Source organism: Hypanus sabinus, unplaced genomic scaffold (assembly GCF_030144855.1).
Source record: "Hypanus sabinus isolate sHypSab1 unplaced genomic scaffold, sHypSab1.hap1 scaffold_929, whole genome shotgun sequence".
Taxonomy (NCBI): Eukaryota; Metazoa; Chordata; class Chondrichthyes; order Myliobatiformes; family Dasyatidae; genus Hypanus; species Hypanus sabinus.
The window spans coordinates 49,384-63,005 of NW_026781782.1; the positions used below are offsets into that span (position 1 = coordinate 49,384).

A 13,622-nucleotide genomic window follows, 5' to 3' on the forward strand; every position below is an offset into this window, starting at 1 on the left:
ACAGTTACGACAGTGGAGGGATGATCCCCAGGGACTCCCTCCAGGCCATTAGTTGATGGGGTTGGCATGCAGAGTATATCACCCTCCCCAGGAGACAGGCATGAAGGGGACCCCAGCAGCTCTGGTCCTAGTGATCCACTGGCAGCCTGATGCTGAGAGTGAGAGAGCTTGGTCTCCTCTCCGCTTACATTATTCAATACACTTGCCTCCAGGGAGGTGGTTACTACTAATTGCTAAGTCCTGGGTGGAGGGCTCCAGGGCTGCCTCGATTGTGCAAACAGGCCTAGCAGTAGCTTTCTGCACAACCACACCACCCACCACAGGACTGGTGGTTACATCTGGGGATTCAAGGATAGACCCAACCTCCACCCGGATTCCCACTTCTTCCTAGGAATACCCCGCATCTACATTCTCTGCCCTCTTGAGGAGAACATCGGCTTCTCTTCTTCAAGCCAGAGGAGCACATAGTTGCAGGATTCACCGATGTGTGGGCACACTCTGCTTCCATCACCCTGTCCACCTGTGCACCTCCACCGCTCCACTTCAGTGCAAATGGGTGTGAGCTCTGCGATGTCGGGGGCCGACATCTTCGGGTGCTTGGATTTATTCTTCACTCTCTTACTGTGCACAGGCTCCACCCAGTCCTTCGCCTGAACCTCCCTGCTCGTAGCCTCAAGATCTCCCACATGAACCACAAGGGCAGAATCAAAGAGTGAAACAGACGTACTGAGAGCCCAGTGCACGAACTCATCATTCTCCAGATAACACACTGCCTTCCCGAACTCTTTTCGGTGGCCAAAATTTCACCTTTCCCAACCAGGTCCTCCATGCCCTCCGCACACTTTTCCAGAGTAATCCCAGGACGTAAAATACATTGCTCTTTCACCGATAAAAACAGGGCGTTGTCCGAGGCTGGAGAGGCAACTGCTTTTGCATAACTCTCCGAAGGCCTGCAACTCCCTGGAGACCGGTCCGGCATGCTGGCGCTATGTCCGAATCGAGAAATATACGGCGGTGCTGATTATAAAGTCCTGGAGCGAGTTATTTAACTAGCTTGAAAAGTCTGTACTTGACAGTACCTTGCTGGCTCGACGCCAGAAATCCCAATGCCAGGAAAGGCTCCGTTAGTCCTGAAGAAATCCCAGGCCGTGAGAGGTCAAGACTTCTCAACAGATGGTCTGGCTCCCACACTGAACGAGAATCGCAATGATAGAGGAGGAGGGACGTTGTCCCGATGTCAGTGGAAAACGGCGTTTGCCTCCGGTTTTTGGAGCGAACTGGTTTCTTGGCGAGTTGCCAGCGGTTAGCAGCCGCCAACAAACACAGTTTAAACTGACAGAAAAACTCCAGACGAAGTGTGATGAGACTGTATGGGAGGAGCTTTCCTCTGTGTCTGACCCCGGAAGTGATTGATGGAATAGTGTGGAGAGAGATTCACTCTGTATCTGATCCCTAGAGTATGTGATAGGACGATGTTGACAGAGATTCACTCTGCGCCTGAGCCGAATTATGTGTGATGGGACAGTGCGGAGGGAGCTTCAGTCTGTGTCTGAACCGGGGAGTTTGAGTTAAGGGGTTGTGGAGGGAGATTCACTCTGTGTCTGACCCCCGGAGTGTGTGATGGGACGGTGTGGAGGGAGATTCACTCTGTGTCTGACTCTGGGAGTGTGTGATGGGACGGTGTGGAGGGAGATTCACTCTGTGTCTGACCCCCGGAGTGTGTGATGGGACGGTGTGGAGGGAGATTCACTCTGTGTCTGACTCTGGGAGTGTGTGATGGGACGGTGTGGAGGGAGCTTCACTCTGTGTCTGATTCAGGAATATTGTAATTCTACGTCCCGGAGAGAGATTGATGGGACGATGATTACAGAGTTTCAGTCGGTGTCTGACACCCCGTGTTGATTTCTTCTGTTCCATTCTCTTCTTCGCGACTTTTGCCTGACACAGGTCAGATATTATACAGTACAGGAGCTTCCAATCTCTTTTGTCATTTTTGTCTGTGAGAGCAAGAGAGCGGTGTGTCAGCCTGGATGAGGGATGGGGAGTGATGAGTTTCTGATGATCAGTCACCACCAGACTGACATCCCTCAGCCTGGAGCTGAGACGCTGCTGTACCAGTGTGAGGAGCTCAGACCCTTTACTGCAGTTCACCAGGTGCAGGGGACAGCAGTAACCCCAGGTCACTGTTTCCCCACTAATGAGACTCGAGTTCGAGTTCCTGTAACAGTAAGTTACAGCGGTTTATTGATTTTATCATGACAAATTTAAATTAAACAACTTGTGAGCTGCTAACACGGGTATAAATAAGCTGTTCTCGACTCACTTACAGTCACACACAATTAATTGACCGGCAACAACAAGTGACAGATTGAATAATCTCACCATCGCTCTACATCAGGGAACCGATAATCATTAAAATCACATTTCAGGGCCGTGTCTGGGATCGCTGCAGATCCAGGGTCACGTCCAAGGTATTTATCAATTTAACTTCATTATATCAGCCAGACCGCCGAATACACCGTCCTCAGCAAAGGGAGCAAAAGGATTCTCTCCTGGACTCTCTCCCGGGCTCTTCCTGTCTGCGGGAATTAAACCTGGCGCATGGCCGCTAAAGGTAAGGGCGGGATTTAAAAGGGAGAGCCGGGAATTGGGCAGAATGTCCCCATCCCGCTGAAGGGGATGTTCACACATACAGATGTTCATAGATTCACTCTCAGTCCGGGTCTGCGTTCCAGCAGAGATTCCAGTTCTTTCTTCCCAATACAACTGAAATCATTGTTCCACAGACTGAAACAGATGGAGGAATAATGATGAAATAAACAGATTACACAACAGTGTCAGTAACAGGGGACTGGGGTTGATGTTTCAACAACACTCACAGACAAATATCACCAGAAAACCCATGGATCCGCTGATATTTTATCACATTGAACATCCACACAAACACTCACCCGATCCACTCCAGACTCGGGAGGGTCTGTATGAGGCGGCGGAGAGCGGGGACAGATCGGTCTGTCAGCCAGTTTAATCCCAGGTTCAGATTTGTCAGTGACGGGTTTGTACTGAGAGCGGAGGCGAGATCCTCGACACCAGAATCTGAGAGACCGACATCCCTCAGCCTGGAGATGAGAGAGAGTGAGGGTGAAAGACACAGAGAGACAGGACATGGTACAAATCCCCAGTGTTTATCAGTAACACAATTACTGATCACATTAATGTTCAGTGTCAGACACCCAGTAACAGTAACCACAACCTTCCACAGTCTGATACTTACCCCAGTTTCTGTATTTTACACTCCGGGTTCCTCAGAGCTGCAGACACCAGTTTCACTCCTGGATCTCCGAGTTCATTCCGCCCAAGCCTAAACACAAACAGACAAATTGATGAACAAATTGTTTCAAAACGTGGGTCAGTAAATCACTGATCGAAGTTCCCATGACTGTCAATTTCCCTCACACAGTATTCATGAATGGAGGTAATTTAGTCTGTCGGTGTGACCATATATTCTGTCCCACTCCCCACTGGTTAGGAGAGTTCCTGACGTGAGAGGATGGGAGAAAGTCCCACAGTGAGGAAAATTTGTAAATGAGAAAGTGTCAAAGGGACCCCAAACGAGCAAAAGCACCTGCAGCAGGAAGGTCAATGGGGGATCAGCGGTACACCAAGAGGGAGGGGAATAGTGAAGAGTGAAACCAAAGAAAGGAATGGGGATGGGGATGGGGATGAGAGATTCCACAGGAGGATTCGGGGGGGGGGGTGGGGGGTTGACCGAACCTCCATCCGGATTCCCACTTCTTGCTAGGAATACCCCGCATCTACATTCTCTGCCCTCTTGGGGGGAACATCGGCTTCTCCTCTTCAAGCCGGAGGAGCACATAGTTGCAGGATTCACCGATGTGTGGGCATACTCTGCTTCCATCACTACAGGTCCAGGGGATGCAGAAATAGATTGTACGGGAGGGGTGGGAGATGCGCCCATGGTGTCTAGGTATTTGGTAGTGAGCAAAGTCATATTCTGTCTCATGTCCCGATTGTTAGAAAAATGTTTCTGATGTGACAGGGTCGGATGTGGCATGGGGAAGAAAGAATCCTCAGGAGAAAGGTGGATGGGGAAGAGAGATCCCACAGGAGGAAAGGGGATAAGGATGAGAGATCCCTCAGGAGAAAGGGGGACGGGGAAGAGAGATCACACAGGAGAATAGGTAATGTGGAAGAGAGTTCCCACAACATGGAAGATGCAGAAACAGATTTTACAGAGAAGTGTGTCTGAACTGAGCCCCACAATCAGGAGAGGAGATGCGCCCATGGGTGTCTGGTAGTGAGCAGTCAGATCATTGGACCGATGGTGATAGTCACACACGGGGAAGGGCAGGGGAGGACAATCTTACAATGATATTTCTTTCCCTCTCACCGGGACAATGCACCAATGGTCTCGTTTCCCTCACCAGGAAGGGTGTGTGAATCTCTGACCTACCTGCTGCAATCAGTGTTGGTCTGGGTTTCAATAACAGTGAGAAGGAACATTGTCAATGGACGTGTCACAGGCAGCGAGAAACACGGCCATTCCTGTGATTTACTACCATTAAACTAATGGCCGTTGTTCACTCAGCTGAGGACGTCTCCATCAACCCTTCACAAGGAACCACAGAACCCTCCCGTCCTTGGGGAATTACTGACCGATCCCCTGGCCATTTTTCAGAATACCTCACAATTGATTTAGTAGTTTTTCTCAAATCCCTTTACATTGAAACATCACAATGGAACAGTTTCACAGTTCAGATTGAGAGATAAATCAAGTTACTTCAACTCCTGGCACTTGTGCAGCCCGGGTCCCAGCCGCTGGATTCCTTCACGCTGAATGTGGCAGTTCTCCAGATTGAGGTGTTTTATTGTATCACAGAGTCCGATGACATGAGACAGGACCGCGCAGTCAATCGGGGTCAGTGTCATTCCACTGAATGAAAGTGTTTCCATAGATCCCAGTGCGGCCTGAGCCAGGCCACGATTCTGAGACTCAAACAGGTAGTGTAATGTGTTCAGGAGGCTCCTTTTACCAGCTTCACTGTCTGTATTTCTACTCTGCCGTTTAACCTCCTCCTTCACCCAGTCCATAACCCGGCAGGTTGTTTGATGAGGAAATGGGCCCAGAAACTCCTCCAGGCCCCGAGCTGTCATTGGGTTGGAAAGACCAGCAACAAAACGGAGAAATACCTCGAATCGCCCGTCTGTCGTGTTGTGGATTTCCGTGAGGAATTTCGGGATATCATCGGGATGTGGATTCAGGAATTGTGCGACTGCAGCTACAAACTCTTGGATGGTGAGGTGTGGGAATGTGTACACCACACTCCGGGCAAAATCCTCTCTCTCCAAAAGCTCCATCAGGAACCCGGACAGGAACTGGGAAGGCTGCAGATTGTACTTGATCAAATCTCCATCTGTAAACACAATCTTCCTCTCGGACACTCCTCTGTAGGCCATCTGACCAACCTTGAGTAACACATCACGGGCGTTCTCAATCTCACGGCTGTGGTTTTTCAGGATGTTGTAAATATAGTAGGAGTACAGTTGGGTGATGGTCTTGGGAACACGCTGCGGGTCCCTGACTCTTTGTGTGAAGAAGGGGCCCAGTGTCAGAGCGAGGATCCAGCAGTAGGAGGGGTTGTAGCTCATGGTGTACAGGATCTCATTCACCTTCACGTGTTTGAAAACAGCTTCTGCCACCGTCTGATCTTCAAAACGCTTGATGAAATATTCCTTCCGTTCCTCACCAACAAATCCCAGGATTTCAGCCCAGACACTGATCTCTGCCTTTTCCAATAAATGTAACTCAGTGGGGCGGGTGGTCACCAGCACTGAACACCCTGGGAGCAGCTTGCCCTGGATTAAACTGTACACAATGTCAGACACTTCACACCACCACTCCGGATCTGGACACTGGTGCTTGGGTTCTGTATCTCTCCGACAGTCAGCAAAATCAATTTTGTCTATGGATTCATCTAAACCGTCGAATATAAACAGCAATCCCTTTGGGTTCTTCCAGACCTCTGTCAGGATATTTTCAAAGTAAGGATACTGATCCAGAATCAGTTCCCTTAGGTTTATCCTGCAGTTAATGGAGCTTAAATCGCGGAATTTGAAACTGAAGACAAACTGGAACTGTTGGTATATTTTCCCTGTTGCCCAGTCATAAACAATCTTTTGTACCATTGTTGTTTTCCCGATCCCCGGGACTCCAGCCACTGCTGCTGAACTACTAGATTTGGTTTTACTCCGGGAAAAGCTGCTCTGGAACAACTGATCAGTCCGGATTTTTTCCAGCTCTCCACAGAGATGTTTCTTTCTCCATTTTTCATGGTCTTTGCCTCTTGCCAGCAGCTCATGTTCCACCAGTCTCCGATCTCGAACAGTGGAAATGACCGTGAGCTCAGCGTATTGATCAACTAGCTGGAAAATCTTCACCTTCTCCCTCATCAGGATCGTGTTCACTCTCAGTGTTTCAGTTTGTGCCCGCAGAGTCTCCTTGTGTTTCTGCTGAACATCTTAAATGGCAAAAGAAATAAAATGATCACCAAATTACACTTGTCAAAGACACAACTTGAAAACTGCAACCGGATCACTGTGCTGATATTGCAAGAATTCAACATTCCTACAGCTGACGGTGTGGACAATAAAACCTGGTTCACGGAACAAGAAAATGTAAGACATAAAATTCAGCGATCAGTAAAGATGAAAGTTCCCACTGCTGATCGCTATCTCCGGGTATCTCTAACCTACCTCAACACCAAAGCTCACATGTAACCTCTGCTCCTTCAGTTCAGCCATTCTGCCTCTTCACACTTTCCAAACCTGCACTGATAGCTCGAGATCTGAAATATAATATCCACTCCCTTTTATTTTTGTATTTGTTATCCTTGGTATTGTACGCATCAATTGGGACAGAATATGAAAAATATGGCATAGATTCCCTGAGAAAATCAATATTGAATATGCCGGGCAACTGCGCTCACCGGTTCTCTGGCAAAGGTTCCTGTTGCACTGCAGCTATGGACGGATGTATTGCAAAGTTATAAATAGAAAATGTTAAACAGGAAAAGTAACCATCTTACAGATTGGAAAAATATTTTGCAGGCAGTTGAAACCATGTAGCAAGAGGAGATCATAAGCATGTATGTCCCCCTACTATTAGGTCAACGGGACTGTGGCCAACCATGATACAGTTGATAAAGGGATGTAAAAAATGGAGTTGCTGGGAAGTGAATGCACTTTCATGGATACTGGACTCTGAGACTGGCGAATATTGAATCGGATTTCTTCACTTGGAAACTGATTTCATTGGACCATGGCATGTTTTTATTCCCCTTTTGATTTCTGTCTCTGAAACTACGCCTGGATCCATAATATCCGTTTTAACTTATTAACCAATGACAAGTTAGAAACATTGAAAGCCTACAGCACAATACAGGCCTTTCAGCTCACAAAGCTGTGCCGAACATGTCCTTACCTTTGAATTTTCCTAGGGTTACCCATAGCCTTTCATTTTCCTAAGCTCCATGTACCTATCCAGCAGTCTCTTAAATATCCTTATCGTATTCAACTCCAACACCGTTGCAGGCAGCCCATTCCATGCACTCGCCACTCTCTGCATAAAAATAATACTACTGACATCTCCACTGTACCTTCTTCCAAGCATCTTAAAACTGTGCCATCACATGTTAGCAATTTCAGCCCTAGGAAAAGCCTCTGACTATCCACACGATCAATGCCTCTCATCATCGTATACACAATCACGTTACCTCTCATCCTCATTTGCTCCAAGGAGAAAAGGCAAAGTTCCCTCAACCTATTCTCATACGGCATGCTCCACAATCCAGACAACATCCTTGTAAATCTCCTCAGCACCCTTTCTATGGTTTCCACGTCCTTCCTGTAGTGAGGCAACCAGGATTGAGCACAGTTCTCCAAGTGGGGTCTGACCAGGTTCCTATATAGCTGCAACATTACCTCTCGGCTCCTAAACACAATACCACTATTGATGAAGGTCAATGCATCATATGCCTTCTTAACCACAGAATCAACCTGCGTAGCAGCTTTGAGTGTCCTATGGACTTGGACCCCAAGATCCCTCTGATCTTCCGCACTGCCAAGAGTCTTACCAATAATGCTATATTCTGCCAACATATTTGACCTATGAAAATGAACCACCTCACACTTATCTGGGTTGAACTCCATCGAGCACTTCTCAGCCCAGTTTTGCATTCCATCATTGTCCCGCAGTAGCACTTGACAACCCTCCACACTATCCACAACACCCCCAACCTTTGTGTCATCGGCCAATTTACTGACCCATCCTTCCACTTTTTCATCCAGGTCATTTATAAAAATCTTGAAGAGTACGGGTCACAGAACTGATCTCTGAGGCACACCACTACCGCCGACCTCCATGCAGAATATGACCCATCTACAACCACTCTTTGCCTTCTGCGGGCAAGCAAATTCTGGATCCACAAAGCAATGTCCCCTTGGATCCCATACCTCCTTACTTTCTCAATAAGCCTTGTATGGTGTACGTTATCAAATGCCTTGCTGAAATCCATGTACTCTACATCTACTGCTCTACCTTCATCAATGCGTTTAGTCACATCCTCAAAAGAATCAATCAGGCTCGTATAGCACGATCTGCCTTTCACAAAGCCATGCTGACTATTCCTAATCATATTATGCTTCTCCATATGTTCATAAATGTTGCCTCTCAGAATCTTTTCCACCAACTTATGAACCACTGAAGTACGACTCACTCATCTATAATTTCCTGGGTTATTTCTGCTCTGTTTAATGAATAAGGGAACAACATCCACAACTCTCTAATCCTCCAGAACCTCTGCTGTTCCCCTTTAATGATGCAAAGATCATTGCCAGAGGTTCAGCAATCTCCTCCCTCGTCCAGTCCCGGTGACTTATCCAACTTTTCAAAAGCTCCAGCACATCCTCTTTCTTAATATATAAATGCTCAAGATTTTCAGTCTGCTGAACCACCTCACAGTTGCCAAGATCCTTCTCCGTAATGAATACTGAAGCAGAGGATACCTCTGCTATCCTCTGGTTCAATACACACTTTTCCACTGTTGCTCTTGATTGGTCCTATTATTTGATGTCTTATCCTTTTGCTCTTCACAGACTTGAGAATGCTTTGGGATTTTCCTTAATCCTGTTCACTATGGCCTTCTCATGGCCCCTTCTGACTCTCCTAATTTCCTTAAGGTCCTTCCTGTTAGCCTTATAACCTTCTAGATCTCTATCACTACCTACTTTTTTGAACCTTTGGTAAGCTTTTCTTTTCTTCTTGACTAGACTTATAGCAGCCTTTGTACACCATGGTGTGTACGCTATCTCATTGGAATGTACCTATGCAGAGCTCCAGGCAAATATCCCCTGAACATTTGCCATTTTTCTGCCGTACGTTTCCCCGAGAACATCTGTTCCCATTTTATGCTTTCAAGTGCCTGGCTGATTGACTCATATTTCCGCTTACCCCAATTAAACACTTTCCTAATTTGTCTGTTCCTATCCCTCTCTAATGCTATGGTAAAAGAGATAGAGTTGTGATCACTATCTCCAAAATGCTCTCCCAATGAGAGATCAGACACCGGGCCAGGTTCATTTCCCAGTAACAGATCAATTCAGCCTCTCCTGTTGTAGACTTATCTACATATTGTGTCAAGAAAGCTTCCTGAACACACCTAACAAACTCTACCCCATCTGAACTCCTTGCTCTAGGGAGATGCTAATCGATATTTGGGAAATTAAAGTCTCCCATCACGACAACTCTGTTATTAATACACCTTTCAAGTATCTGTCTCCCTAGCTGCTCCTTGATATCCCTGTTACAATTGGATGGTCTATAACAAAACACCCAGTAAAGCTATTGACCCCTTCCTATTCCTAACTTTCACCCACAGAGACTCCGTAGACAATCACTCCACAACTTACTTCTTTCCTGCAGCCGTGACACTATCTCTGATTAACAGTGCCACACCTTCACCTCCTTTGCCTCCCTCCCTGTCCTTTCTGAAACATCTGAGGCCTGGCAGTCAAAGTAACCATTTCTGCCCCTGAGCCGTCCAAGTCTGTGTAATGGCCATAACATCATAGCTCCGAGTAATGATCCATGCTCTAAGCACATCCGCTTAATAATACTTTATAATACTCGTTGAATTAAAATAAACAAATCGCTAGCCATCGGTTGGAGCACATCCCTTCTCTATCACCTGTCTCCTACAGCCTGCTCCAATCCCCCAGCCACGCATTTATCCTCTACCTCATTCTATTCCTCTACTCACTCTCTCGTGGAACAGGCAGTAATCCCGAGATTAATACCTTTGAAGTCCTGCTTCTCAAATTCTTTCCTTGTAGCCTTTTTTTCAGGACCTCCTCCATTTTCCTGCCTATGCCGTTGCTACCAATATGTACCACAACCTCTGGCTGTTCTCCTTCCCACTTCAGAATATCGAGGACACGATTAGAATCATCCCAGACCCAGACACCTGGAAGGCAGACTAAAATCCGCGTTTCTTTCCTGCATCCACAGAATCCTCTGTCTAACCTCGTAACTATAGTGTCCCCTATCACTGCTGCCATCCTCTTCCTTTCCCTTCCCTTCTGAGCCACAGGGCCAGACTCAGCACCAGAGGTGCGACCACTGTTGCCACCCCCAGGTAGGTCCCACCTCCCAGCAGTACTCAAGCAGGAATACTTATTGTTAACAGGGACAGCCACAGGGATGCTCTCTTGCCCTTCCCTCTCCTGACTATTAACAACGTATCTGTCTCCCAAGGCCCCGGTGTGAATACCTGCCTATAGCTCCTATCTATCACCTCCTCAATCTCCCTGACCAGACGAAAGTCATCGAGCTGCATCGAAGTCGGATTCCCAACCCCTGTCCATTAACGTAAGGAACAATAAATCTGTTGAAGTAACAAATCTGAGATAAAATCTCAATCAAAGCACCTATATTTTGAAGAGAATGTTCATCTCTTTAACCGTGAAGTGAAAGCCAATTTATAAACAAACTCAGTCCCTTGCAGAAAAAGTGCAACCACTTCGATTCAGACATACCGCACACCGCTGAACAGTTCTCAGGAGATACAGGAGTAGATAAATCATACAGAGCTGTTATGAATGAAAGTGCCAACGTAGAAGTGGATTCAGACTTCCCTAAAAATGAATCTAGATTGCCTTTATTAAGGGCTTGAAGAGGATGTAAGTTTTAAAGTGTGTTGAGGAGAGATCCTGTTCTTTCGTGTAGTTAAATATGGAAAATGAAACTAAGCTTCATAGCAGTCATGGAAAGGAGAACAGATGGATTGGACATAGATATCCTGAAGTAGGTGAGAAATTGTATACCACAGCACTGATTGAAGGTAATTCTTCATCCAGTTAGCCGGAGTCATTCAAAAGTGAATAACGGGAGTATGGTGCCAATGTGGGCATGAAGAGCAAATTGTAAGGAACATTGAAAATCAAGGTATATCAATGGTTTTACTGATAGAATTTGCTGTACTCAGATTAAAGCATATACAAAAAAACAAAGAAAATGTTCGGCGAAGAGTAGAGTAGAAGTTCTCAAAATGTATTATGAGACCAGTCTGGGACATGACATGATGATGTTTAAGAAAAATGCAAAAGTGCTTTGTAAATATATTACAGGCAAGAGAGGTTCAGTGTATTAGGACACTGCCAAGTGTACATTGGAGTTCAGTGTATGAGGAAATGTCTGAGGGGGAGCATTTGCTACTGCTGTTCAGGAGCATTTAAACTAATGTGGCAGGGGGATGCGAACAAGTGCAAAGAGACAGCGGTGTACAATGAGGGTAGAAGCAAGAAGTAGTAAGTGAAAAGTAAAAGTGGCAGGCAGGCAAATCCAGTGCATAAATCAAAAAGGGCCACTTTTCAACATAATTGTATAAGGGCTAAGAGTGTTGTAAAAACAAGCCTTAAGGTTTTGTGTGTCAATGCAAGGAGCATTCGTAACAAGGTGGATGAATTGAATGTGCAGATAGTTATTAATGAATATGATATATTTGGGTTCACAGAAACATGGCTCCAGGGTGACCAAGGATGGGAGCTCAACATCCAGCGATATTCAATATTCAGGAGGGATAGACAGGAAAGAAAAGGAGGTGGGGTAGCGTGGCTGGTTAGAGAGGAGATTAACGCAATAGAAAGGAAGGACATTAGCCTGGAGGATGTGGAATCGATATGGGCCGAGCTGTATAACACTAAGGGGCAGAAAATGCTGGTGGGAGTTGTGTACAGGCCACCTAACAGTAGTAGTGAGTTTGGGGATGGGATTAAACATGAAATTAGAAATGCTTGCGATAAAGGAACAGCAGATATAATGGGTGACTTCAATCTACATATAGATTGGTGGATCCAAATTTAAGGGTTCTTGGAATGTCTGCAGGATGGAAAGCGGCCAGTGAGTGAGTGGGCCAGTGAAGGAGTGGAGATTTGAGGCTTCGACGAGAAGAGGCGTAAGCCCAGCTTGTTCCCAGTTAGTCTTTACAATGCCTCCTGAGGTGGTGATGTGCCTCTCCTGTGAGATATGACAGTCTTGGGGGAGCTCCCCTCTCCCGCACAGTCACATCTGCCAGAAGTGCTTGCGGCTGGGCGATCTGGAAGACCGTGTGAGGAATCTGGAGCAGCAGCTAGATGAACTTCGACTAATAAGGAAGAATGAGGCAGTTATAGATGAGAGCTACAGGGAGATAGTCACACCTAGGCTGCCGGAAGCAGGACGTTAGGTGACAGTCCGAGGGGGGAAAGCGAAGGAGAGTAGACAGGTCGTGCAGAGCACCCCTGTAGCCATTCCCCTGAATAATGAGTCTACCGTCCTGGATTCTGTTGGTGAGGACGACTGACCAGGTGTGAGTGCTGGTGGCAGGGCCTCTAGCACTGAGTCTGACCCTGTAGTGCTGAAGGATGGGAAGGAGAAGAGGAGAGCTGTCGTCATTGGAGACTCTATAGTCAGGGGAGCAGACAGGAGATTTTGTGAATGACAGAAGGAAACCCGTATGGTTTGTTGCCTCCCGGGTGCCAGGGTCCGGGATGTCTCTGACTGGGTGCATGACATCCTGGTACGAGAGGGAAAGCAACCAGAAGTCATGATACATGTTGGGACAAATGACATAGGCAGGAAGAGGGATAGGAAGAGTTTCGGGAACTCGGCAGAGGGCTGAAGAACAGGATCTCAAGGGTGGCGTTCTCAGGATTGCTGCCAGTACTACGTGACAGTGATGGTAAGAATTGGAGGAGATGGCAGTTGAATGCGTGGAAGGAGTTGGTGCAGGGGGTAGGGTTTTAGATTTTTGGACCATGAGGATAACTTCTGGGGAAGGTGGGACCCGTACAGATTGGGTGGGTTGCACCTGAACTGGAGGGGGAGCAATATCCTTGCTGGTAGGTTTGCTAGCATGGTTCAGGAGGGTTTAAACTCATTTGCAAGGGGGATGGAACCTGGAGCGATAGAGCGGTGAAAGAAATGCATGGAGTAAAGCCAGATCCAATAAATAGAGAGGCTTTCAGGAAAGAGAAGCAAAATAAAGGGTGTAAAGGTAGTAACAGGG

At 46.8% G+C, this 13,622-nt stretch overlaps 1 protein-coding gene across 1 annotated transcript in view; it reads right to left on the minus strand.

The window, feature by feature from the left end:
- Nucleotides 1-2,221: 2,221 nt before the first annotated feature.
- Nucleotides 2,222-13,622, minus strand: part of LOC132390488 (NACHT, LRR and PYD domains-containing protein 3-like) — a 48,267-nt gene continuing 36,866 nt past the window's right edge. Inside the window, exons 10-13 of the mRNA XM_059963099.1 lie at nucleotides 4,802-6,539; nucleotides 3,275-3,361; nucleotides 2,952-3,119; nucleotides 2,222-2,787 (exon numbers count right to left, since the gene is read on the minus strand). Of these exons, the coding sequence (XP_059819082.1) occupies nucleotides 2,700-2,787; nucleotides 2,952-3,119; nucleotides 3,275-3,361; nucleotides 4,802-6,539 (2,081 nt within the window). The 3' untranslated portion in view covers nucleotides 2,222-2,699. The remainder of the gene's footprint in view (nucleotides 2,788-2,951; nucleotides 3,120-3,274; nucleotides 3,362-4,801; nucleotides 6,540-13,622) is intronic.